General features: G+C 43.4%; 1 protein-coding gene across 2 annotated transcripts in view; it reads left to right on the plus strand.

Annotated features, from left to right (window-relative positions):
• Positions 1–2,627: 2,627 nt before the first annotated feature.
• Positions 2,628–26,347, plus strand: part of Clint1 (clathrin interactor 1) — a 54,578-nt gene continuing 30,858 nt past the window's right edge. Inside the window, exon 1 of one of the 2 annotated variants that reach the window (XM_008767689.3) lies at positions 2,628–2,875. In XM_008767689.3, coding sequence (XP_008765911.2) covers positions 2,835–2,875 — 41 coding nt within the window. In that variant the 5' untranslated portion in view covers positions 2,628–2,834. The remainder of the gene's footprint in view (positions 2,876–26,347) is intronic. The other variant, NM_001415157.1, reaches the window with a different exon arrangement.

Here is a 26,347-nt window from a genome sequence, read left to right on the forward strand (position 1 = left end):
TCAAGGTCCTTAAGTCTTTCGCTTGCATAGCCCGCTGCTGCTTTGCAGTGTATGCTAATCTTTTCTATTGCTTTGTTATGAATAAAGTTCCTTGCTGCTTTGAAAATCAGTGTAAGCTCTTATTTCAATTATTTGAATAAGAAGCTGTGAACCTGGAAATCCTAGACCCCTGACAGCAATCTTTGGTAAAAGTGTTGTCCCATGGCTGCCATACTGTGCTCTGAGCCTCTCCCAAGGAACTACTCGAGAGCCAACCGCCTGGGCTAAGCAATCCATGTCCACTGTCCATGTTCATTGCATGTAACAGACAGCTGAGTATGTTGTCTTTCAAAGCACATATCGGTTTAGTCTTACTTCAAAACTGTTGGTTCATTTAGCGAAGAATACATTTTCCCTGAGAAGGGATGGGCGCCTTCTCATTTATTTTTCAACCCTGGACACTTAAGTCGCTATAAAGAAGTTACTATGGAAACTGCTCCCAAACTTGCATGATAAAAAGGTAAAAGTGGAACGGAACACTCTGCTGATATGCAAATGATTAGTCTCTGGAGACCACCTTTTAAACAAACTCCTTCTGAGCCCTTTCGGGGGCTCTCTAAAGTGACAGGCGGACAGGGAGGGTTCTAGATGGCCCCCGTGGACTGTAAGCATGCCATAGGTGACAACTCAGGTTAAGTCAGATTGTGAGTGTCCGATGCCCATATTGTGCTTTGCGGATAAATGGCGAGCCTGGCTGTGCACTGATGAGAAGAGACCAGGGTATGGATGCGGCTTGTTTTGTACCAAGTCCATTCTGCAGATGTCCTCATGACTGGCCTGCTTGAAAGTTAACATGCTGAGCTCTTACTTAGGCAAAGCAGTTTCTCTTATCTGCTCTGGCTTCGTTTCATCTTTCGAATGCTGGGCTGGACAATACTTTCAACAGGAAAGTAAATCTCTTTTCTTTTGAAAGCTCCATTTCTCTGATTACCTCGGCACCTCTTTGCCTCCCTTCGCTACCTATGGCTCCAACTTCCTGAGCGTGATCTCCAGGGCACCTATCTTAAGGAATATGTGAGCCAGCTTTGTCTTGATTTCTGCTGTCTGTGGCTCTCGGTTTTGTTTGCTTCTTTTTTGGGACCATACTGATGTGCTTTCAAAGCTGCTTCCAACAACCAAGTAAATGCAAACTGATGTCTTGACCGAAGGATTCAAAGAGGACCCGGGTCTTGGCTACTTGCAGCCATTTCCCCTTCATTGTGAATCCTGGTTGTCTTGTGCTCCCTCTCCCAATTATTATTTTCTTGATCTTCTTACAGCCAGTTCCTTTGTATTGTTCCAGTTTTAGTTTATACTCAATCTCCTCAAACAGCCCTAAATATTCTGTTGTTTTTCCTCTGACGTTATCGTCTGTAACATTATGTTCTCGATTTTTTTTTCTTTTATTTTTTTCGGAGCTGGGGACCGAACCCAGGGCCTTGTGCTTGCTAGGCAAGCGCTCTACCACTGAGCTAAATCCCCAACCCCATGTTCTTGATTTTGACAAGCACTTATTCTCTCTAATTAAATATTTTCTTAATTGTTATGTTCCTCCTCCAGTGACTTTTAAGCTCCCAGGGAACTTGAATCCCAGCTGTAGCCTAGCTTGTACCACCGTGAAGATGCCCAGTAAATAGTGGCAGACTTTTTAAGTAAAAAAAAAAAAAAAAATATATATATATATATATATATATATATATGTAGATATGTGTATATATGTATATATAAAACATTTAAGTACTTTGTGGTTTTATATCTTTATAAATAGATAATATTTAATTAAACTTTTAATGATAATTTAAAAAGCAAGGTCTTATCACTTATTAATCCTGACTGACCTGGAACTTCCTATGTAAACCAGACTGTCCTCAAACTCATTGAGATTCCCCTGCTTCTGTCTCCCAAGCGCTAGAATTAAAGCAGTCTGCAACCAGGGCAGTTAAAAACCTATAAAAATTAAGGAGTTACATAAAGCAAAATTTAATATTACTCCAAATTTTATCACAAGCTTTGACTGACATAGTATGTGAAAACCTGATCAATTTCTTTGGCAGATCTCAAAAATTATGTATGCTTTTAGAAACCAAAATCACAAAGTTCTTGGGTATAATCAGATAGAATACATATAAGTATACTCTGTATGTGTACTGGTGGCTTTCTGGTTTCCAAACTATTGTGAACTAAGTTTCTGAGGCTTGTTACAAAGTATCTAACGAGGATACCAGGTAGCTGTTTACAGACAAAATCATTGTATCATAGAACTAGAGAAAAGATTTAGCATAAAATTCTTCACTTGTCAGGGCTGGAGTCCCGGGTTCAGTGATGTATAGATGCCTATATGTTTGGAAGCAGATGCAGAAACACGTGCGTAAATGAAGAACACGCACGCCAATCACACTCTGTGTAATCATGCTCAGCATCAGCATTGTACATTTGAAGAAGGTGAGCGCGAGTAAGTCTTGCAACTGTCGTGATGGCAGTCACCTGGAGGATCTGTCTGAGGTCGCCAAGCCTCGGCGACCTCAACACGCCCGCGCTCCGGGGGCGCAGGACGCGGACTACAATTCCCGGCGTGCGGCGCGCGGCGCGGGCGGAAAGCCGGCCACTTCCGCCCCACGCAGCGCCGGTGCGGCCGCGTCTCGACGTGTCACTGGAGGCGCCGTGGCTGTGGCCGGGAGAAGGAGCTCTGGCTAGGGAGAGTTCACGGCGGTGGGTGGCGGCGGCGACCCCGACCTGGACCAGCCCCGGCGCGGAGGCGACTCGGGGTCCGTGGAGAGTGGCGGCGGGCGGCGGCGGGCCGGGCCGCGCGGGGCGCGATGCTGAACATGTGGAAGGTGCGGGAGCTGGTGGACAAAGCGTGAGTATCGGGGGGCAGTTGCGGCCGGCGCCGCGGCGGGGGCGGGGAGCGTGCGCACGGTGGTCCAGCGCGCGGGGGCACGCGGCACGCCCCCCCCCCCCCCCGCCCTGCGGCCTGGTGAAGGCGGCGGCCGCTGCGGGCCTGGGCCTCGGTCCCTGAGCTTCCCGCGGCGCAAAACCCCTCTCTCTGCTCGGGTCCCTGCTCCCCGGGACGTCCTCACTGCGCCCCTACCCCGCGCCTGGCAGGCGGGTGCTTTGATCGTACCCAGCTGGGAGTTTGGCCTCCTGGGCACCAGGCCGGGCTTGGGAGCGAGGGGATATGGTGCTCCGGTTCCTGGTAACCCCCAGGTTGTAATTCGGAGACACCTTAGGCCTGGCCGGGTATGCCCTTTACCTTGTTAGACACCTTTTAATTTCTAGTGAACCTGCAGAAGAGTGAGTGGGAGGTGTAACAAGTGGTCATTGCGGGCAGGCTGGAGTTGCTCAAGAGGAGACTCGCCCTTCGGGTTTTTCACACTAAGTGAAAGCAGATGACCAGACTTTTCTTGATTGTTTTCCTCTAACTTTTCCCACTACTCTTCGTTTTGGGGTGGGCCGCTTATTCCATTAGTTTTCATTAAATAAAAATTTCTCTAACGAGAAAACAAAGCCAAGTCTATATCCTGTTGACCCGCTTTTAACTCCTTTCAGACTGAAATAACTCAGTGCTTTATTATACTGAGAAACCCTTAACACTTAAGTTGAGCCTATTGAAAATAATAGTTGGTCTTTTAGGTCACCAGGAAATAAGAGTTTAAATATTTAACCAGCCCTCTTCCTTTTTGGGTTTTTGTGATTATGCAATAAGTGTGGTAAGAAAACAGTTCTTTTGAACCGCCCACCTAACCTGAAACCAGGAAGTGTAGAAGCTCTTTCTGACCCCAGAAAACAACATACTTTAAAGCGACTTGGCTGATGCTTCCGATGGAACCAGAGGTTGACGGGTGCTTTCAAACTGGCTTTGCTACCAAGAAATTGGTCAAGTGCTTACAAGAGTACGGTTTTCAGAACCGGAAGTGCTGGGTTCTTAAGTTCGTAGTAGTCCTATCTTCTCCAGAATCCCTCTTGGTCTATGAGGGTGACGAGCCAGAGGCTTCCATTTCGTATGATTCCTCATAATGCAACACGTTCATGTCTGTGCTTCTGAAAGAGAGCCGTTTTCCAACTTTGGAGTAAGATAAACCTCACTGAGAAACTGCAAGTCTGAAGAGGTTTTGCTTTAGTGGTTTTATTAGTCATTTTTTCCATTAAGTGTGCAGAAATTTATATGGGACCATTTCACTACTTGTAAACTTAATGTTTTTGCCAAAGAGAAAAATTGCTTTTACAGATCCATGGGTGTTTCAGTATATCATATGAGAAGTAGAATACCAAATTAGTGTTGAAGTCTCAACAAAACTGCCCACACCTCTGCTTCCAAGTCAGGATAGCTGAAGAAAATTACTAAGAAGCCCACCCCTACCAAATGTGCCACACTGCAGTCTGAAGAGACAGTGAAACAAGTCTCCTGTCTTTCTGCCCAATGTGAATCACAGCCTTCAGCCAGTTCACTCAAGGATGTGTAAGAATGTTACTACCAAGAACTTGCTCAAACTCTTTTGTGTACCTGATACACTGAAATTGAAACAGGAGGCAATTTCACTGATGAGTGCCCAGTAGTTGATTTCCCTCTTTAGCTGGCAGGAAGAAAATCCTTTAAAATGTAATCATTGTACAGAACCATGTACTGTTACACTGTATGCTTAGAAAGTCAGGAGGGGGTGAAACACATTCATAGAGTGGCTGATTGGTTTCTTAGAGGGACAAAGTTATGAGGTAACTGCAGAGGAGGAGACAGTCAACGAGATTAACACGGGAGCCCTAGTAGCGAGATTACCAAAATATGGTGATGGTTCAGGTTCTGGCACTGCCTCTCACCAGCTCTGTGTAATTTGAGGTAGAATAACTCCACACCTCAGTTTTCTTATTTGTAAAGTGATGGTTGTGGGCTACATCTAACTTCAGATTCGTCGGTATTTGATGAAGTAAATTTCTACTGAGGAAACACTAACTACAACTAGCATTTCACATTAGCAAACACGTTTGGAAAATCATGGCCTTCCAGAGACAGTTTAGTTTGAAAAGAGTGGTTTTGTTGTTGTTGTTGTTGTTGTTGTTTGTTTTTACATGATAATCAAAGAGACCTGGAGAATAGCTCTTCTGTTAAGAGTATGTATTGCCCTCTGGGGGACCAGAAGATAATTCCCAGTGCCAGCTCATGACCTGCAACTCCAGTTCCAAGTAATCCAAAGCCTCTGGCCTCCATGACTACCCTCCACCACACACGTGCACACACACACAGCCAACAGTGAAGTAAAACTCTTTTTAAGATGATGATTAAAGGTTGAGGCTATAGCTCAGTGGTGGGGCACTTGCTTGTGTTGCGTGTGTATGGCCCTGGGTTCAATCCCAGTGCTGGGGCAGCAAGTTAATTTTCTTAAAAGTTAAGCATAGTGGCACATACCTGTAATATCCATTCTTGGAAGGCAGAAGCAAGAAGAGTTCAGGGTCAGTCTCTGCGACATAGACCCTTTGAAGCCAGCTAGGCTAAGGGAGACTCTTTTTTTTGGGGAGGGGGCATTGTGAATAAGGATAAGGGATATATAGCTCAGTAGTAGAATGCTTTTCTGATATGTGGAAGTCCTGGATACAGCAAAGTATAGTCAAAAAGATGGCCAAGGAATGTTATATTTAAATGTTCGAAGTAATCAATAAGTACAGCTCATGACTCAGGAAAACTAAGACGTTTAGTGTATATCCACTAGCAAATGTGACTTATTTTCAAAACGGTAAATGTTTTTGTGAACATTTAATGTTCCCCCTTCCAAATGTTTCTGTATCCCAGAACAACACTTGGGTCCTGTGTGGGCTGTGCTCAAAAGTAAGGGGAGATGTCAAATGCTCTCCCTTGACTGTCTAAAGACTTCTGGGAAGTAGGGAGTGGCGTCCCTCTGGCTGCACCTCCTGGTGGTATAAAATGGGTCTAGAACAGAACGTTATGAAACAGCAAGACAGCAGATAAGGCCACACAGGCCTCCGGAGCTGGGGCCCCCATTTCCTCCCATCTTGTCTAGCTGCTCACAAGGCAACTGTGGCAGGAAAGGATAAGTGAAGACACTTGCAGCTGAGCTAGCTAGGCGTTATCTGTGACCCAAATTCAAAACTACAACAAATTGGATACATTTATAATCCGTAATCCCATACGAGGTATGAATAGAAAGTCTTGTAGCTCTAGCATTTTCTCTGGGAATCTGGGGAAATCCGGCAACAGTGACATTCGTGGTTCTGGTACCAAGGAGCTGCCGCTGGCTCTGCAACCCAACGCACCATTCTCTTTCCTTACGGGGAGTCATGCATTCCGCCAGCAGACCTTTCTTAATTGTTTAAGCAGTCCTGGCTGTGCAAGGGCAAGGCATCTGTGGTAGTCAGTCCATTTTAGGTTATTCTCTCAGTTACAGCCGCTCCTGCCTTTAGCTATTCACCGCCATACATTAGTGTTTAGCTAACATGATAGAGCTGTGTGCACTGGTTCGAGAAAGCTTTGCTGTTCAGAGGACAGCATCCTCAGTTGTTGGAACAGGTCACACATTTGTTGTAACTTAGATTAACTTCTGTGGAACTCGCACAGTGCAGCCCACACTTGGCAGAGAGCTTCGCTCCATCCACTGTAATGTGAACACTCCTGGTTTTGCCTTCCTTTCATCCCCCGACTCGTGTTTTCCCTCATCTTGACCATAAGTCTTTATTCAGTTCTTGGAACTTGAAATCAAAGGTGAGAAGGTGGTTGTCAGCTCTGATCTTCTGAGAACAACTGCTCTCAACCAGTTGTCGAGAATTGTTGCTGTTTAGACGATGAATCAGTTATTCTCCTTTCTTCTGGTAGCAGGACACAAGCAGGTATTAAGAATTTTTTTTTTTTTAAAGATTTATTTATTTTATGTATGTAAGTACACTGCAGCTTACCAGACAAACCAGAAGAGGGCATCGGATCCTGTTACAGATGGTTGTGAACCACCATGTGGTTGCTGGGATTTGAACTCAGGACCTCTGGAAGAGCAGTCAGTGCTCTTAACCACTGAGCAATCTCTCCAGCCCAGGTATTAAGAATTTAATTCCAGAGAAAGATGAGTTAGTTTCCCTTTTGCCAGCATTTCACCAGGTAATGGTCAGACGCTTAAGGTAGTACGTTTAGCACTGATGTCCGGTTCTTCTTAAAAGCCCATACCTGCCCTGTACCTTACAGTGTGCATTTTAGTTTTTAATTTACAAGTACTTGTGTGTTCACTAATATGTCCACTGAGGTACTCAGCCATTTTTATTTTAAGCATGACTTACTAGTCATGCTCCAAGTATTTACAATATGGCTCCACAGTTGTGTGTGTGTGTGTGTGTGTGTGTGTGTGTGTGTGTGTGTGTGTGTGTACGGCTGCACATGTTCCTATATTGCTTTTCATACTCCTTAATGATATGTAGTAATTCCTTTAAGACGAAAAAAATGGCTTAAAAATGATAGCTTGGTTGCTAAAGTGCTTAGTATTTAGGAGGCCATATTTGAAATTTTGTGTAATAAAAGCTGAAAATAAGTGGCAGCACCAAGGATGTAGATGTAGAAAGTAAAATAATAAAGCCTCTAGAAGATTTTAGAAGTTCACTCTGCTGCCTGTATTCATGCAGACTGCTTTCTTTTAGGGGGCGAGAATGGATGGGACACGGTTTTGTGTAGTCTAGGATGGCATTTTAGAGCAAATTTCAGATTCTATATTATGTTATTTATTCTGTAAATGAATTAGTTTCTAAAAGGTACGGAGTTGTCTTATTATGTATTTGTGTGTATGGTCTTTTAACTTTATGTGTGTATGTGTGTGTGGGGGCCTGTATATTAGTATAGCATGAAGACCAGAACAGGATGTTGGATTCTGGGAGCTGGAATTACAGTCAGTTGTGAGCCTTACTATGTAGGTGCTGGATACCAAATCCTGGTCCTCTGCAAGAACCGAAGGCACCTATAACCACTGAGCCCCTCCTCTCCAGCCCTGTAATTTGTCTCTAATGTTCTGATTAGTAGATACATCTCTTTGTCCTCCAGTTATGCCAGTCCTCCCTTAATCTCTTGTTCTGTAAGTCAGACTCCCACTTTAAAAAAAAAAAAAATCTCTTACTGCTTGTTTGTTGTTCAAGGGCCTAGGTTATTTGAATTTCTTTCAGTCTGTATTTTGCAAATTCTACCCCCCTTGTGGCGTGTGAATGTTCTTGTCCAGTGTGTCACCTATGTTTTTTGGGTTTTTTTTGTGTTTTTTTTTTTCTTTCTTTTTTTTCCGGAGCTGGGGACCGAACCCAGGGCCTTGCGCTTGCTAGGCAAACGCTCTACCACTGAGCTAAATCCCCAACCCCAGTGTGTCACCTATAAAATGGCATCTGTGTCTAGTTAGTTGATAGATTCCATCTCCAGTTTGAAGAAGCAAGACTGCTTCCTAGATTGGAAGTACCTTCTTATGACTTCTGGTGTTTCTTATACACAGAGTTAACACCTTTGAGTCCCAGCTAAACTTTACTTTCAGGACTATATACCCTTGTCACATCCTATGAGCTTTCTTAGCCGACTTCTGTATGCTCATCCATCTTTGCTTGCCAAAGACACTTCTCAACACAATCAGGTATCTCTAGGTAGTGCTTTCTGAGTCTGGAAGCCACTGATGGATCAAAGATTAGACATGGATTGAAATCTTAGGACTGCTACTGAGAATTAGTCCTTGTGGTGTTAGAGCAGTACCTCTGACATCCCCATCTGTAAAAAAAAAACATGGTTGGTTGTTTTAAAGGTTCATGGGTGTTAAGCAGAAACCTTTTTAAAGATGTTTGATATTCGCTACCTTCTTGGGTAACCTGTTACTGTTTTGTTACAGTATCACTACTACTTAGGAAACAGCACAGTGAGAGAATAAAGATACAGTAGATGGCTTCCTGCTGTGTAAGGCCTGTGGCCTGATAACGAGCCCACTGCTCACAATGGGCTTTTTCATAGGTATTTGTTTTTATATTATGTGTGTGAATGTTTGCATTATATGTGTGCACACTGCTCATGTTTAGTTCCTGTGAAGGCCAGAAGAAGGAGGCAAATTCTCTAGAACTGGAGTTAGAGACTATTGTGAAGTGTCACATGCAGGCTGGGAACCAAATCCAGGTCCTCTGTGAGAGCAGCAAATACTCTTAACCACTAGCCATTTCTCTAACCCTACAATGGGCACTCTTTTTCTGGAACTTTTTACTTTCTCTTATTGTCTGGTTTTTACTTTTCTTATTTTATTCTTCTAAGGAGAAGGACTCCCTAGGCTCGAGCTTGCTATGTAACACAGGGCGGCCCTCTCAGTCCTTTCTCCACCGTGTCCCTCTACCCTGAGTGCTGGCACTGTAGTTGTGTTACACCATGTTGAGCCTTTTTGCTAAACATTGCTGTGCATGCATTGCGTTGTTTCCACCACATCCTGAATGCTTTTGCATGAATATTGTGAGCATGTTGCAGAGTATTCTTTCAAAAGACATATTGAAGACTGAAGTGTTTGGGAAGACATATTGCAGTTTCCACCTGCCAGCCCCACTGTGCCACTCAGCCTGTTTTGTATTTCCCTAAGATTTAAAAAATATTGCTTATGTAAAACATTTTATCTAAAACATAAAAAGATTTTATGAAGACAATTGGAGCCGGCATTTCATCCTTAAACTGGGCAGTAAGATACCTCTGAAGTATGTGGTAACAGATACACAGTTTCTCTCTCTTGAGGATTTAGTTAGTTTTTATCTGTCTGAATGTGTGTGCCTGCATGAATGTGTAATTAGAGGTCAGGGGGCTTTCTAGGTCGGCAGTGAAAGCCTTTTTAAATTCACTGAGGCCCTTCAATATGAAAGTTGAGGACAGGTAAATGATGTAACAAATTCACATATGGAAGCCAAAATATAGCTACTTCTGAGTAGATTAAACTAATGATTTGTTAAATACAAATGATTCTGTTAGTATGCAACAATAACAGTAAGTTTTGTATTTAACTTCAGAGTCTAGCAACTAATTATTTTAGAATGCCTTGACATGAATTTTGTTAATTTCTTAATTTAGGAGAGTACTTAAATGCTATGTATAATTTGAATATAAAATTTTTTCACAATCTTTTGCTTTTCTTTAAAAACAAAAAATAGAAAGTTACTATATGACCTTGCCTAGTCTAGAACTCTGTGTAGACGAACTTGCAGGGATCACACACACACACACACACACACACACACACACACACACACAGAGCCTTTGCCTCTCAAGTGCTGGGATTGCACGTACAAAGCACAACACCACCGAACTATAATTTTTCTTTATGACAGAGTCTCATGACGCTGAACTCTCTTGAACTTATGATCATCCTGCTTCTGCCTCCCAGGTACTAGAGTAACAAGGGAATGCCATCATGTCTGAAACACAAAGGGCTGGGGATTGAACCCAGGGCCCTGTGCGTGCAAGACAGGCTGTACATTTTGATGCACGGCCCTGAATTTCATGACATGCACACAGTCAGCGTTGCTGGTCACTTTCCCACATGCTTTTGTAGCATTTCAGTTAGTCTCATCTGGACAACTTTGTATTCTGTAGTGGAAATGCCATAGGTTGTAAATTCAGGTTTTTGTTGCTTTGTCTTTTAGACAGCTCTCTGCATAGCCCTGGCTGTACTGGAACTCACTGTAGTTCAGGATAACCTTGAACTCACAGAGATCTGCCTCCCAAGTGCTGGGATTAAAGTCATGCGCTGCCACTCCCAGCCAAGTTCTGTTTTATTTTATTTTTCTTGACATTTCATGCATTTTTATCAAATCTGAAAAATAATGTTTCAGGCTTGCTGGTGTTTTCTGCAATTTTTCTCCAATTTATTATTATCTTTGTTTGTTTTTGAACCAGGGCCTCATTATATATACAGGCTGGCTTCAAACTTGATTGTGATCCTCCTGCCTCAGCCCACAGTACTGGGATTGCAGGTGTCTGCCCTGTTTGTATTTGTCTCTTTTCAGGTGGATAAAGCCAAGTATTTTAGCCACCTAAATATTCTTAGTTCGCCATGTTTGGGCCATGGTTATGTGTGGTACTGAGTGGGCTTTTGGCATGTAGCTCATTTATCAGGGGGCTAAATAAAAGTTTGTAACGGGGCTGACATGATGGGTCAGTGATTCAGTGAGGAACGGCCTTGCTGTACAGGTCTGGAGTCTAGAGTTTGACCTGTAAAACCCATGTGGATGAGTCAAGGTTCTCTAGAGTCACAGAACTTCTGGAATGAATATATATTTATGGAATTTATTGGAATGACTTACAAGCCGCAGTCCAGCTAATCCAACAGTGGGAGCTGTGAATGGGAAGTCCAAGAATCTAGTGGTTGCTCAGTCCACGAGGCTGGATGTCTCAGCTGGGCTGTTGTAAGAGATGGGATCCTGATGAAATCTCCCCCCGCCCTGTGGAAGGCGCATGGAAGAAAGGGCAACTGTCAAGTTCGATTTGAAATCTGAAGTAGTAAAGTACTTTTTCCCGATGAGTGTTAATTTGCAAAGGATTGACACCAGTAACTCCCTTTCGGTTCTAGAGGATCAGATACTTTCTTCTGGCCTCTGTGAACATCAGGACCACATTTTTTTTCCTAATCTTTAAAACTAATAAAATCTTGAAGTACCTTTTATTGTTTGACGATTTCATACATGTATAGCGTATCTTGATCATACATACCCCTTAATCCCTGTTCCCACAGGTTTAATCTTCTAGTGAGGAAATTGGCTACAAAAGTCCTGGGGCATCCTGAGCTGACAGACCTGCAGATAGTCTAGGCTAAAGTCACAGCCACCTGTTTTCAGGACATGAGCTTCAGACTTTGCTACTCTTCCAAAGGCATCACCCAAAAGGGAGTTACTGGCGTAAACCTTTTGCAAATTAACACTCATCTGGAAAAATACTTTACTACTTAAGATTTCAAACCAAACTTGACAGTTGCCCTCTTTTCCATGTGCCTTCCACAGGAGAGAGCTCTACTGTTCTCTTGCGTACACACACACACACACACACACACACACACACACAATCTGTTATGTGAGCTGACTCAGAATGGAGGAGGAACATATATTTTCATATGTGAGAGAGGAAGCCTGCACTGTGTCATGAAAGCATTCTCTGGCATCAGCCTCAAAGCCTGATGTCCCATTTGCTGGAGGTATCACTCTGCAGAGTCAGTGGTGAATTGATGTGAAAAACTTTCACAGCTCTTTACTTTCAGTGAGGTAAGCTGCAGAGAGCTTGCCAGTGTTCAGCAGACTTTAAGAAGTCTCACTAAGTTCCCACTCAGCTCTGCAGAGAACCGACAACATGAAACCAGACCCTGGGGTTTTTGTGGACTCTCTGGTTCTGTGAAGTTGCACTTAAAGCAGCACTGTACAGAATGCTCTTCCAGTTTGGATACTTCAAGTAACATAGAGCCAGACCAACGCCTGATGAAGATCCTAGTGTTCAGTCGTGATTGCTGACAGAAATTCAAGTGAGATAGCAAACTCTGGGTCATAAGTCCGATTACACCCTCACTTGATAAGTTGCTCCCAGATGGTCCAAGCCTCTGTTGATGGCAGTGAGCACTGGGTGGGGAGGACAGGACAGCCCCTTCTGCCCTCAGCAGTAGTCCAGAGTCAGTCATTTGAAGTAGTTATTTTATTAGCTATTATTTTACCTTGTTAGCTATTATGTCAAAAAAGTCAAACCTAATCTTGAAGATTTGCTAATATATGAGTTTAATCACAGGTAAAAATGAAAAAGAAAAGAGGGTAGTTACAGTGACACACACCTGTCATCCTAACATTTGGGAAGTGGATCAGGAATTCATGGTCATCCTTGACTGACTAACAAGTTTGTGGCTAGCCTGAGCTACACAAGACCTGTTTGTGTTCACAGAAGTGAAGTCATGGACATTATTACCCTGTTAAAGTACAGATTTCCTATTGTCTTTGTTGGGAGTGTTTTAGAATCATAGATAGCTAATTTAGTGTTGATATTTGGTACTGTATCTGAAATTAATTGGGCAGTAGTGACAACAGTTTATGAGAGATAGAATCAAGATGCCCTGTGGGGCATTTGTGTACCCAGAGAGAATCTCCTGCCTCCCACCTGCAGGATGTTGGATCTTCATCCTGCTCAATGGCTTTCCTTGGAAGGCTCAGTTATCCAAGTTGTTTTAGGTTTTTATCCATTCCTTAGAGTGAAATAGTACATTGATAAAACTACTTGAACATAATGTTTTAAGTAAGGTACCACCTTAAAAAGATAGCCAGTCAGGACTGTGCCAGAGCTGACCAGATTCTCTGGGTTTCAGTTTTATTTTTCATGAAGTGTGGTTAGAATCATGGGAAAGGGAGACAGCTACTTCTGTGTGAAATGGTTGTAGCTCACCAGTAGCTGTTATAAGATTAAATGGCCTAGTTGGTGTATTGGGAAAAGATTTTTACCATTGTGCTCTGTAGATTTTTGTTCTTCAGTTTTCTGAGCTTTGCCATTTTGAGATAGCTTTAAAAGTTGTAATTCGTGATCATCAAGGTGGCTCAAAGGTGCTTGTCACCAAGCCTGATAATCTAGTTCAGGTCCCAGAATTTGCACTGTAACAGGACAGAACCAACTTTTTCAAATTGTCCACTGGCCTCTACATATCAATACCTACCCCCATGGATTAATGAGTTTTTTTTAAAGCTATGACCCAAAGGTTTTAAGGTTACATAATGACAGAATTTTTCCAGGTAAGTTTTAATTCAAAGCAATTTAAAATTTATTCACTCAAGCATGGTGGCAAGACTTTTAATGTCAGCACTTAGGCGGCATAGTCTAATAGGTCCCTGAATTTGAGGCCCGCCTGTTCTAGGCCAGCCAGAGCTACATAGTGAAACCCTATTTATACATACATACATACATACATACATACATACATACACACACACACACACACACACACACACACATTACAAATAGTATGCTACTTTTATAACATTTTAACCTCTTTTAAATGCAGCAATTTTACTATTAAAATGCTGTAGTAGCTACTTTATTATGCTTGTAAAAACTAGAATTGGAATCTATCATGCAAATAAAGTTTTTAGACTATATTCATTTTTAAAAGTACCTTGGATATTTGATCTGTTTGGCAAAGAGTTTAACATGATACCCCTTGTTGAGAATACTACTACAAGTGCCCTTTCCCTTTTTAAAAAGATTGGTCTACTGAAAAGCAGCTAATTATGCATTCGGCATTATTGAGATTGGTCGTGTAGCATAAACTGATCATTTTAAACTGTTTAGAACCTAGTACACTGCTGTATGGACAGTAAGGGCCCATTCTCACATAGGCCAGGCTATCCTAAAACATAATGTCTCACCAAGGATCTAGAACTTATGAGGCTCCACCTCCCCACTGGTAGCACTCCTGGTTTGATGTGGTACAGTAGGTAGAACCCAGGGCCTCATGCATGCTAAGCTAGCAATCCTCCAACTAGGCTATAACCTTTGTTCCTGATTTTATTTTATTTTTAAAAATAAACGTGTGTGTGTCCGCGTGTGCGGGCGCACACACACAGGTTTACTGCACCTCCAGGGGCTAGTTGAGGGGTCATAGCCTCGGAACTGGAGTTACAGATGGTTGTATGCTACCATGTAGTGCTGGGAACTGAACCCAGGTCCCTCTTTAAAAAAAATAATTCATATATGAGTATTTACTTACATCATTTCCACCCCTTCCCCTCTCTCCTCCATCTCCTCTGTCCTTCTAAATATATGACCTTTTCTACAACTACTATTTTTACATATACAGACATACATATAATACACATATCTGCATACGTATTTGTATACATGTAAAAACATAACCCGAATCCCTTTAGTGTTGCTCATATGTATATGTATTTAAGGCTGACCACTTGGGTTTAGAAAATCTCCCGGGAGACTTTTTGTCCTTGGAGAAAACTTACTCTGCCTCATTCAGCTCATTGATTTCCTTATTTCTTCATCTAATGTAGGGCCTTGTGAAATTCTTCTGGTCCACATTGGTGTGTCAACATGATGTCTTGTTTCAGCAACCGTACTGTTAAGATTTTATGGATGCAGCCTCTGTGTCATGTCTAGAAGATACTGTCTAGCAGCCAATGCCCTTATTTTTTTAAACTTTGAATTTTAAAATGAAAGTTCTAAAAATTATGACAGGAGCATTTCTGAACCCCTTGTCCATTCTGGCCAGCATTCACATGCTTTTCTGAGAACTATCTTCCCAAGTGTCTATAGACACATTTTCTGTTCAGAAAGAAAGGATGTGATTTACATTGTGCCCCACTAGGTTTTTTTTGTTTTGTTTTGTTTTTTGTTTTTTGTTTTTTGTTTTTTGTTTTTTTTTTTTGGAGCTGGGGACCGAACCCAGGGCCTTGCGCTTCCTAGGCAAGCGCTCTACCACTGAGCTAAATCCCCAACCCCTGTTTTTTGTTTTTTAATGTGCTTGTACCATGCAAGCAGTCTACTGACCAAGCATCATCCTTAGCCTGGCTTTGTATTTTTGAATCTTAAAAGAGCACGGTTTATGCAGAGGCTCAGAGGATAAGAGCACATATGAGATCTGTTTTCTCCTTGTTTTTTTGTTTTGCCTACAGCAGTGCAATTTGCTTTCCTTAAATCAATTAGGTATGAACAGACAACAGCCAAAGCATGTTTGTTCTGATTACGTCAATAAAGTGCTCTCGGAGAAGCTGCTACTGCTAGTAGCACTTCTGGCTGGGCTCACACGGGCGGGCGCTCAGCACTCCTGTAGCACTGTGACCTCCTTTAGCTTTAGCTGGTGACTCAGTAGGAGTCCTGATATGGCAGCAGTGCTCTAATTAGAATGCTCTGTGTTTAGCAGCTGCAAGTGTGAAGTCGCTGTTCCGAGGTTTGTGTGTGTAAGAATTGACAGCGTCTCTGTGGATAGTCTAAGGGTACATACTGCGCTTTCCCTCTGAACTGAACATACAACTCATCTGGAATATGAGGTCATTTTGAGTAAAGTTGGAGAGGAACTGGTTTTATGTTGGAGTAGCATTTTCCCAAGCAATTAAAAAATATGTGTATGCCAGTACTCGAGAGGCTGAGACTGGGGAATCATGAATTCTTATTTTTGTATCCCAGGCTGCCCTTGAACTGACAGTGTTCCTGTCCCAGCCTTCCAAATGCCATTTTCCTAGCCCCAGTTTCTTAATTTCAACACAAGCGTTAAGACTAGAAGAGCTGGGCCAAGAAGATGGCCCAGAGGGTAAGGGTGCTTGTCATGCAAGCCTTCCTACCTGAGTTCATCCCAGAGTCTGTGTAAAGGTGGAAGGAGAGAGCCAACTCAAGGAAGTTGTCCTCTGACCTGCATATGTGCACCACGGTGTCAGATTAACAAACAAAACCAAATAAATAAAAGAGCTGCAGGCATTGCTCACTTGGTAGATGATCATTATATGATGTATTTTGTGTGCACACGTGTATATGTACACTGTACTTATGAATCAAATCCAGGACTTTGCATATTCTAGACAAAAATTCTGTCATGGACCCTGTCCCTTAAAAGTTACATTTTGTTTTTTGTTGTTGTTGTTGGTGGTGGTGTGTGTGTGTTCTTGCTTGTGGGACTAAGTTCTCTCCTTGTACCGTGTAGGTACTAATGATTAAACGGGCTGCCAGGCCCAGCAGCAAGCACCTTTACCCTCTGAGCCGTCTCACCTGCCCTTTAACTTTGTTCTTGATGCTTATGTAATCTGTGATGAAATCTCAGATGAAAGGCATGTATCTCGTGTCAGTTGCTCACATCCCAAGGAACAAAATGTTAACGGTTAATATAGGAAACTTTAGGAAAGTTCATTGAATGAATAATTACCTTTTACCAGGATCTCTTTATTTAGGTAGAGGCAGAGATGATGAAAACAGCAGTTTGGGTTTGGACCTGGCTCAGAGGTTAAGAGCTCTTGCTCCTGCAAAAGACAGCACCCTGGTCAGCTGGCTCATCAACACCTGGGACTCCTCTTCTGGGGGACTCTAACATCTTTCAGCCACTGTGGGCACCGCAGATGTGGTAGACACAGAGAAGCAGGCATTTATGTATAATTTATAGGACACATACATAGAACTGAAAATACACCTTAGGGAGCACTAGACAGGCAGGCAGTGTTGGGAAGAGGCTGAAATAGTGATGGTGAGGGTTTTCCCTTCTGAGGAGATGGTGCTTCCAGTACTACCAAGAAGGAGAGGACAACCACAGGGAGTGTTCCAGGGGCGAGCAGGGAAGAGGAGTGCTTGCCCGGACTTTGATGGGATTTGAATTTGTCCTGAGGATTTGTAAGACACTTGTGAGGGGTTTTGAAAAGCAAGGGCATGAAACATGCCTAGTACTGAGTTGTATATTGACTGGGGAGGGTTATTGAAATCAAGTCTTTGATATAACACTGAATAGCAGTCTCTAGAACCATACTACCTGAGCTTGGGTCCTCAGCACACTGTTTAGTGGTTATGTGATGAGTGAGAGACTTTCAACTCCTACCTTGGTTTACCTTCTGTAAAATAGAGATAATGATAGTACCTGCCTTCAGGGATTAAACAGTCTTCCCTCTAGTATAGAGTTCTGTGTATTATGGATTTACACTGTTTTTATTTGTATGTAAATAAACACAAACAGACTTGGTGCGCGCGCACACGAGAGAGAGAGAGAGAGAGAGAGAGAGAGAGAGAGAGAGAGAGAGAGAGAGAAATACAACAGCTGTCTGTGTGTTATTGTTGTAAAATGACACTATGACTGAGGCAACTCTTACAAAAGAAAGTATTTGCTTAATCCCTGAGAGACTTGAGGCCCCACCCAGGGAAGGGGGGCACCCTCCCCCCTCTCGGAGGCTGGGAGGAGGAATAGGAAGAAAAATGGGAGGAGGAGAGGGGAGGGGGGGCTGGGGGCAGGGCCACAACTAGAATGTAAATTAATAAAATAATTCACTATATAAAAAAAGAGAAAGCATTTAACTGGGGGCTGGCTTACAGTTTCAGAGGTTTAGGCCATTCATGGAAATGATTGAGATACACAGGCAAACATGGAGCTGGAGAAATAGCTGAGAGTTTTACATCCTGATCCACAGGCAGCCAGGGAAGAGACTGAGTCTTTACTTGAGTTTTTGAAACTTGAGTCCTCACTCAATAACATACATCTTCCAACAAGGCCTAGTCCTTCACAAGTAGTGCCACTCCCCGGTGACTAAATATTCATATATATGAACCTATGGGAGCCATTCTGTCTTACACCACAACACCTGCTTATGGATGTCCAAAGTGGTGAGAACAGGGTGTGAAACTTGTGGAGCTTAGCGCAATTGTGATGTAGGTGCTGGGAACTGAACTCGGGTCTCTGGAACAACAGCACGCACTCTTTTCTTTTAACTTTTTATTGATTCTTTGTGAATTTCACATCATGCACCCAGTTCCACTCATCTCCCCATCTCTTTGTATCCGCCCTCTGGCCTGAGGAAGCACTCTTAGCCACCAGATGTATGTAAAAAACAACCAATAGTAAGCAACAGTGCAGCCATGCTGTAGGAGAGTGAGGCAGGGATGCTCTGCTTTACCGCTGATTTGCTGTGCTTTGGAGGGAACCCGAGATATTTTATTCCGACTATACAGGCAATGGCAGCTTTGTGCAGTTCTTCGATTGGAACAGATTGTGCAGAGAACACAGTTCCAGTGTGGAAGTGTTTCAGTAAACAAGCTTCCATGTGAAGAACAAGATGTGAAAGAGTCTCTGTGTGGGAAACAGCATCCAAGGTGGTCTTCACCTAACACTGAGCGGGAGGAGGCTCAATAGAGGCTCAAGTCTCCTTATAGTTGTAGAATTCCAGATTTGTTCTTCACTGTTTTTATGAGACACACAGCTCCTGTCATTGAGGTAATTTCAGATGATAGAGCAAATTCCATCCAAGCTCCAAACAACCTCTAGATAGAAACAATCAGTCGTCTTTAAGACAGTATCAGTAGCCCCCTCCCCCACTCTCTGCGGGGGTGGGGTGTTCTCTTCTCCTCTTGGGCTCACTCCTTTACCTTCCAGGCCACCTCTGTCTAAGACTACATACCTTCATGTATGTTGACACTTCTCAAGTCAGTTGGTAAGTGTCCATTTATATGTTTTGGGTGCTAGGAATGGAACTTAGGCCACAGTGAAGCATCCATTGTTAGGTACTGAGAGAAACCCAAGTGCATGAGATACAGTAGTGAGTCCTTGTTAGGTCTTGTAAAGTTGTCATCAACAGAGTTAGCAAGAACAAAGCCCTTGCTCCTAGGTCAAAAGATGGTTAGGTCTCTGTGAGCCTGTGCTACCTTTGCTCCATTTGCTCTGTGACCTTCTACAAGTACGTTCCTGATGTGAGGTGCTTTCTATGTAGAGTCTGTCAGAGTACTGGTTCCCTGTCATTGAACCACAGTCCACAGCGCTGTAACTCACTTTCGTGAGGCACTGTACAACCCTCTTGAGCTTAGAGCAATACTGGTCAGCACTTCTGCACTACCTCTGCGGCCTGTTTAAACAGCAAGATCATGGAAACATGGTACTGAGTAGACAACAGGAAGAACTGTACTGAGAGAAGGAAGGTATGGTGTATCTTTGACCTCAGCTGAGAACCAGTGTGGTGGTAGACACTGCTTTGCACAGACATGTCCACACAGACCAGGACAGTATGAAGATGTTGGTTTAGGGTTGCAGGTATATGTTAGTGTCTTGGTCACTTTGCAAGTGTGGAGTTCACAAAGAATGGGGATGAATCCTCCCCACACCACATCCACTGCCCCATAGTTAACAGCAACCTTAAAGCTCCACCAGAACATGTCAGATCTCTGCTGGCTCCCGGGTGTACTTGGGAGGCTTCCTCCATTGTGTGCCAAGATCGTTTGACTCACTTAGGCACACAGCACCAAGAAGGCTCAGAAATGGAAGGCACGAGAGATCAGATTTTGTCAAGAACGTTCACCAGAAGACCTAGAGCAGTACTTCTTAACCTGTGGGCCATGACCCTTTGGGGAGTCAAGGGATCCTTTCTCAGGGATCACACGTCAGCTGTCCTTTGCATCAGGCATTTACATTATGACTCACAACAGTAGGAAACTAAGAATTATAAAGTAGCAATGAGAATAATTTTATGGTTGGGGGTCACTACAACATGAACTGTATTAAAGGGTTGCAGCGTTAGGAAGGTTGAGAACCACTGTATTAGAAAGAGCTCTGGTTTTCCCCTATCATCTGTGGATCTGGTTGCAGCTGAACTTGACACTGTTCCTAGTGACTTCTGCTCTCTTTCACCTTATTAGCATCTTCACAAACTGAGGAGACATTCAAACCACATCTCTGTGTGTTCCCTTGAACCTTTCTAGCTAGCGTAGGCTTGGTGTCAGACGACAGAACTTTGACTGGAAGCAAAGAGATTCCAAACCAACTGCCTAGTAAGCAGCTTTCTTTGTAGACCACTGGGTTCACTGGGATGTTCCGTGCTCCTCTGTCTTCTGTCAGTCTGTGCTGTTGCAGGGCAGATGGAAGCCACCGTCACTGTGTCTCCTTCAGCACTTTGTCCCAAGAGACAGTTGAGTCAGCTCCTCACTCCTCCCCTGTCTCGTGGCCTGCCCTGTCACTCACAGCCTCACATTTTGGTTCATTTGTTGCTTTGAGGCTGGTTGTTCAGTAAAGATTTGATATTTGCTGTCACTGAGCCTGTTCCAGTACATAAGCACAATACTGTGTCATAGTCCAAGGAAGGGGAAAGATAGGCCTGTAAAACAAACAAACAAACAAACAAACAGGCCAGCCACGACACTCGCTTTTGTTTCAGTTCAGTTGTAGAAGGCAGGAATAGATAGATGAACTCCCTGTTTGGGGCACTACAGGAAGGCTTCTCGGAGGAAGTGGCATTTATAAAATCAGATGATTGTATAGTTGACTATGGAGCAAAGGACTTAAAAACAGAAAAAGACTTAGAAAACCCAAGGAAGCAACCTGAAGTTGTTGAGTTCTGAGGCTGGGGAAGTAAATTGGTATCCCCAGCAAGAACCATGCTTCATGTCAAGGAACTTGTGTTTTAAGGCCGGAAGGGGGGATCCTTGCTACCTTTAAGTGGGACTTGGATGTGAACAAGAGTTCCCTTTGGCTCTAGCCTGGTGAGAAGTTGTACATAGAAGCAGAAAAACTAGTTAGAAGGCTTTTAGGCAGTCCAAATGGAAAGAAAGTGCTGAACTAAGATAGTGCTGGTGTGGGAGGGAAGAAGCAGAGAGACGTATGTTAGAGGAGCTTAAGGAATCATATTGAAAAGACCTGAAGTATGTGCACTGTTGGATGGGGAAGTGAGGAACGTGACCAGAGATGCTTAGGCCCTGCCTCTCTGGGTAGGATTGTCCATGAATGCAAAAGGATGACAGACAGTGTTTGAGGGAGAGGGCTGTGTGGTGGCTAACATGGCCACCACTACCTGTTAAAAGGGTTAATGGAAGGACACACTGGAAGTAGCTTGTTCCTTGGTCAGAGAGGGGAGCCGGTATTTTAATACAGAGTAACATGTGGGCTGCACACAGTCCAGCTATTGCATATAGCCTGCCAGCCTTCTGACGGTCCCTGAGCTGTGTTCCTTGTGTGCCTATTCAGCTGTGCCATACACAGTTAGCACAAAGTGAAGTGGACAGCGTTTGGCATAAAATGATTAAGTGAAGGCTAGAAATTAAAAATACAAAGCTAAAATTAAGAATTTTGAAGGGATCGTTGATGTTTTGTTTTGTTATTTTTATACCCAACAAGGAGAGGGAACTGTTTACCGAAAAATAAGCAAATGAGTTTAAAGAAAGCCCAGATGCAACAGCAGGGATAAAGAAAGCAGAGGGTAGGGTAAGGAGGATCCGGTGCAGGTGTGGAGGAGGCGATGCTCTTTGACTGCTGTGAAGGAAGCTAGCACACGAATAGCCATTAGAGAATAGCAGACGAAAAGCAGAAGTTAGTCATAGAGCACAGCGGCTCTACCCTGAGGACCAGGGTTCAGTTTCTCCCACTTGTATTACTTCAGAGTCAGGGGATCTGACGCCCTCTTTAGGCCTGATGCACATGCACACATGTGGGCAACCCCTATGCACATCAGACTCACTAGCACCACTTACAGGTGGAGAGATAAATAGCATTTCTGCTTATTGGAACAGTCGTAGCATGAGACCAACTGTGCCTGCAGTGACTCCATGAAGACAGTGCACATACCCACCGTGGGACACTCCACAGGCTTGTCTTCCACAGTAGCATAGGGGAAACTGGACGCTGTGATGGGGAGACTAGACACACAGGCTCCTGATGCCTCTTGGCTGTCACATACTGAGACGCTGGCTGCAGAAGCAGAGAGTGGAGGAAACAGTGATTACCAGAGGCGGGAAAACAGGACAGTGAATAAGAGGGATGGGTTTGCTGTTACAGAAATGCACTTGAAGCAAGTTAAAAGGCTGAAACCTTAGCCAAGAGTTAAATATAAATGGTTTCACACTTATCTTTGTATATATGTGCACAGGTAAATGTGCATGTAAGCACACCAGGGCACACACTTGGATGTTGGGGGACAATGTGAAGAGCTTTGTTCTCCTTCCAGACTTCCAGTGGAATGAAAGTGTATTTTGTATTTGATGGCATGAAGAAGGCACTTGTGTTTGTATCAGTTTGCTAAAGTGAGTTTGGGGACACTTAAAAAAAATGTTTCAGGAAAGAAATGTCTCAGAAGTTTGGGGAATGTACAGTGCTGTCCCTTTTGGAGCCTAGAGATGAGCCATTAGACCAGGCAAGTCTCTGGGGAGCAGGACAGTTGGGATGTTTCTCTGTAGCCGACCTGCCCAGCTCCCCAGGGACTCTTTTCTGGAGGAGCCCCTGTCAGTCCCCGGTGACAGTTTCCCAGGACTGGGTAGACCACTGCTACAGAGAAGAGAAGATGAGTTAAGATCTTTACCGGGAAACATACGAGCTTTTAAAGGGTGGAGACAGAAATGCTCAGGGTTGTGACTGTCATCCCGAGGGATGAGTGTTCTGTCATAGCCAGATGTTCTGGCCAAAGGATGAGAGCAGTGGACACAGTCTTCATCTGCAGACGAGGAGCTGGCTGGTTCCCAACACAACTGTGTCTGTCCAGCCATCGAACACTTGCATAGAAAATGGGACTTTCTATTTTTAAAAAAAGTTCATTTTTTTCATTTTCTTTTTTTTTCCATTTTTTTTCATGATACTGAACAGAATAGTCATCACCCATCACCCTACTCTACCTACTACTCTACCTTTGTTTTGTTTGGAGCTTTGATACCACAAATGGTATTTGGTTATTTGAGTTTTTCTATGAGTGTGCGCGTGTGCATGCATGCGTGTGCGTGTGTTTGTGTGTGTGTGTGTGTGTTCATATAATTTTTCTTTGTGAGAATGCTTTATGGGGTAGGGATTTCTTGAGAGTTAAATTTTACCCACTCGGGAGTTACTCTTTATTCTGCTTTTGTGTGTAATCCGCTCCGCTTTGCTAGCTTTGAGGAGCTTGACCTCCCAGTCGTTGCTGGCAAGGTGCCTCTCTGGAAAACAGTAACTGTCGTGTCATGACACTAGCCTATGTGGCAATGGCTTTTCTTTAAGCTTGCCTAAGTCATAAAAGCAGCACTCCTTCTAGGGAGTGAACAAAGTTCTAAACAAACCAGTAAGAACCAGTGATCCCAGATTCCTCTTCCTACAATAGTTGATGTCTTTGGAAAGGAAACCAGGTTTTGTGGCACTTACAGCCCCCTTGCTCAGCCAAATACCACAAGGAGTAATAACATGGATATTGGTTTGGAGGTTTTAAAAGCTCAGAATTCTGCTACTTTGGGTGTTGGTTAGTTTTGATGGTGGGGATTGAACCCAGGACATTGGTCTGTACCACCAAACCACACTGTCAGCCTCTGCTAATTACAACTTTTTAAAAGTTGAGTTTAACTTTCGATTATGTGCATGCATGTCTGTTTACAGTTGTGGGTGTGAGTGCAGTTGCCCACTAGGTCCAGAGGAGGATATCAGTGCCAGGAGTTACAAGTATCTGTGAGTTGCCTGACAGGGTTATGGAGAACCCTGTTAGAGAACAGGATGCACTGCTTACCAGAAAGCTCTCTCTCCAGCACCCTGCTAATGATTTGTTTGTGAGACAGTTGGATAAGCACGTGTATATTATGGTCCCTCCTCATAAGGGGTTAGGGTTAGGTTCTCTGTCTTTTTGACCTGAGAGACAACCCAGACAGGAAGGGGCTCTTTGGCTCATGGTCTCAGTAGTTAGTGCCAACCTATTGTGGCAAGGAGGAGAGGGAGCACAGAGGTTCACAGTATGGTAACTAGTAGAGAGAGTGAACAATTCAGGCACAAGAATCTTCCCCGGTGACTAATTTCTTCCAGAGAGGACTTCTCTTCTGTAGTTCCTAGAATCTCCTAAAATACTGCCACCATCAGGGTCCAGGACTTCCACAGGTGAGCCAGTAGAGTGTTTATAGACAATGCATACGTCCTATCTAGAATGAAAGACTCACCTAGAAACAGTGGTATCAACTCTGCTAACTGCCTTGCACATGTTATTTAGTTACCTTGATAGCGATATAAGGGCCTTCTAAATGAGGAAACTGAGGCATACCAGTGATTTGTTTAGAGACCCTAACAGTAGGTGCGTACCAGAGACAAAAATTCACATCTTAGTAACTTACTAAGTCACTGACGGGACAAATCTATGTATGGCTTTGGTCTTTGCTGAGAGTGGCTGTGAAAAACAAGGAAGCATCATGAACACACGAGAGTGTGCAGTGTCTTCTTTGACTGTGTCCTGGATCAGTTCCTGCAGCCAAGCAAGGCCTGAGAATGGCTGCTGTCCAGTGGCTTGTCTTGGTCAGTGCTGCTCACCCCTGCAGTGAGGAAAGGGAAATGTGTCTTCCCATAGCTCATAGCTTAGCTGCTGACACCAGGATGTTTTTCTTGGCTTGTCCCTTTGATGTCATTTCTTTGCACATCTGTTTCATAAATTACTCAAGGATTTCCCTGAAAACTTGCCAGATTAAATCAGAAAGTTGGTGGCTTGTGGGAACAGGACTTCTAGTTATATTTTAGGACAACTTTAGACAGAGTGGAACACATTGGTTTTCATGAATCTCAGAAATTTATACATGAACTTGGTTAGTGTTGCTTCCTCTACACTGACACAAAATAGTGGGAATTTTCCTAGAGTGTTAGGTATGTGATCTTATAAACAAGGGAACACATTTCTTGAATGCACATGTTGAAAATAGAGGGTTTTGAAATGCTCGCTCCCTCCCTCCCTCCCTACCTCCCTCCCTCCCTCTCTTCTTTCCTACCTCCCTCCCTCCCTCCCTCTCTTCTTTCCTCCCTCCCTCCCTCCCTCCCTCCCTCCCTCCTTCCTTCCTTCCTTCCTTCCTTCCTTCCTTCCTTCCTTCCTTCCTTCCTTCCGCCTTCCAGACAACATCTTCCTGTGCATAATCCAGGATGACTTGTGTGCTGGAATAACAGGCACGGGTTAACCTGGCCAGCTTGGAATGCTTATTTCTCACTTTTGGCATTTGTAGAGAATGACAGTTTAGAACCAGATGAAAAAGTATTAGATGTTGTAATCAGCTCATGTCAGTGACTGATAAATTATACTTAGACATTGCATTTACCTCTGTGATGAGTTCTAAAGCACAATGATTTCTTATTAGACATTCTGTTCAAAGTTTTAATTTATAATAAACAACTGAGAAATTTGTAGCAAAAACATAGTTTATAGTTCTGTCATGACCCAAATCTGCTATACATAGCTGGGCACAAGTCACATAGCCAAGCCTCTTACTGTGTTTCACTGTACAGATCAGAATAACTTGAGTTAATTCCAGGGATCCAATGCCCTCTTCTGGCCTCAGTTGGTATCCTTAACATGCACACATGGTTTCTGTAAACTGTAGAGTTGTTGAGTTAAAGTGTACTGCCCACAAAGATGTCTCATTTTGACAAAAAAAAAAAATGCAATTGGTTGTATATATTTGCTAGACCATAGTGAGAAAATAACAGTGTTCACAGACTACTCCCACTGTCTGGAGTCTTTAACATTGTTCAGACGGTGAAGGTAGACAGTGTTTTCATCTGTCAGGCATGTTAGGGTTTGTTCAGGAAGTCTAGTTCTCACTAGCAGTGTGTTGTTAGAGATCCCCCTGGTGGAAGCAGGGCCTGCTGCTGGAAGTTGTTCTCTTGCCTCTGTGTGTGACACTGACAGAGAACACAGTGTCTAAGAGAGGGGAAAATTTACTTTTTATCTCTTGCTAAGAAAAGATTTACTCTTT

This window comes from Rattus norvegicus, chromosome 10 (genome assembly GCF_036323735.1).
Source record: "Rattus norvegicus strain BN/NHsdMcwi chromosome 10, GRCr8, whole genome shotgun sequence".
Classification (NCBI taxonomy): Eukaryota; Metazoa; Chordata; class Mammalia; order Rodentia; family Muridae; genus Rattus; species Rattus norvegicus.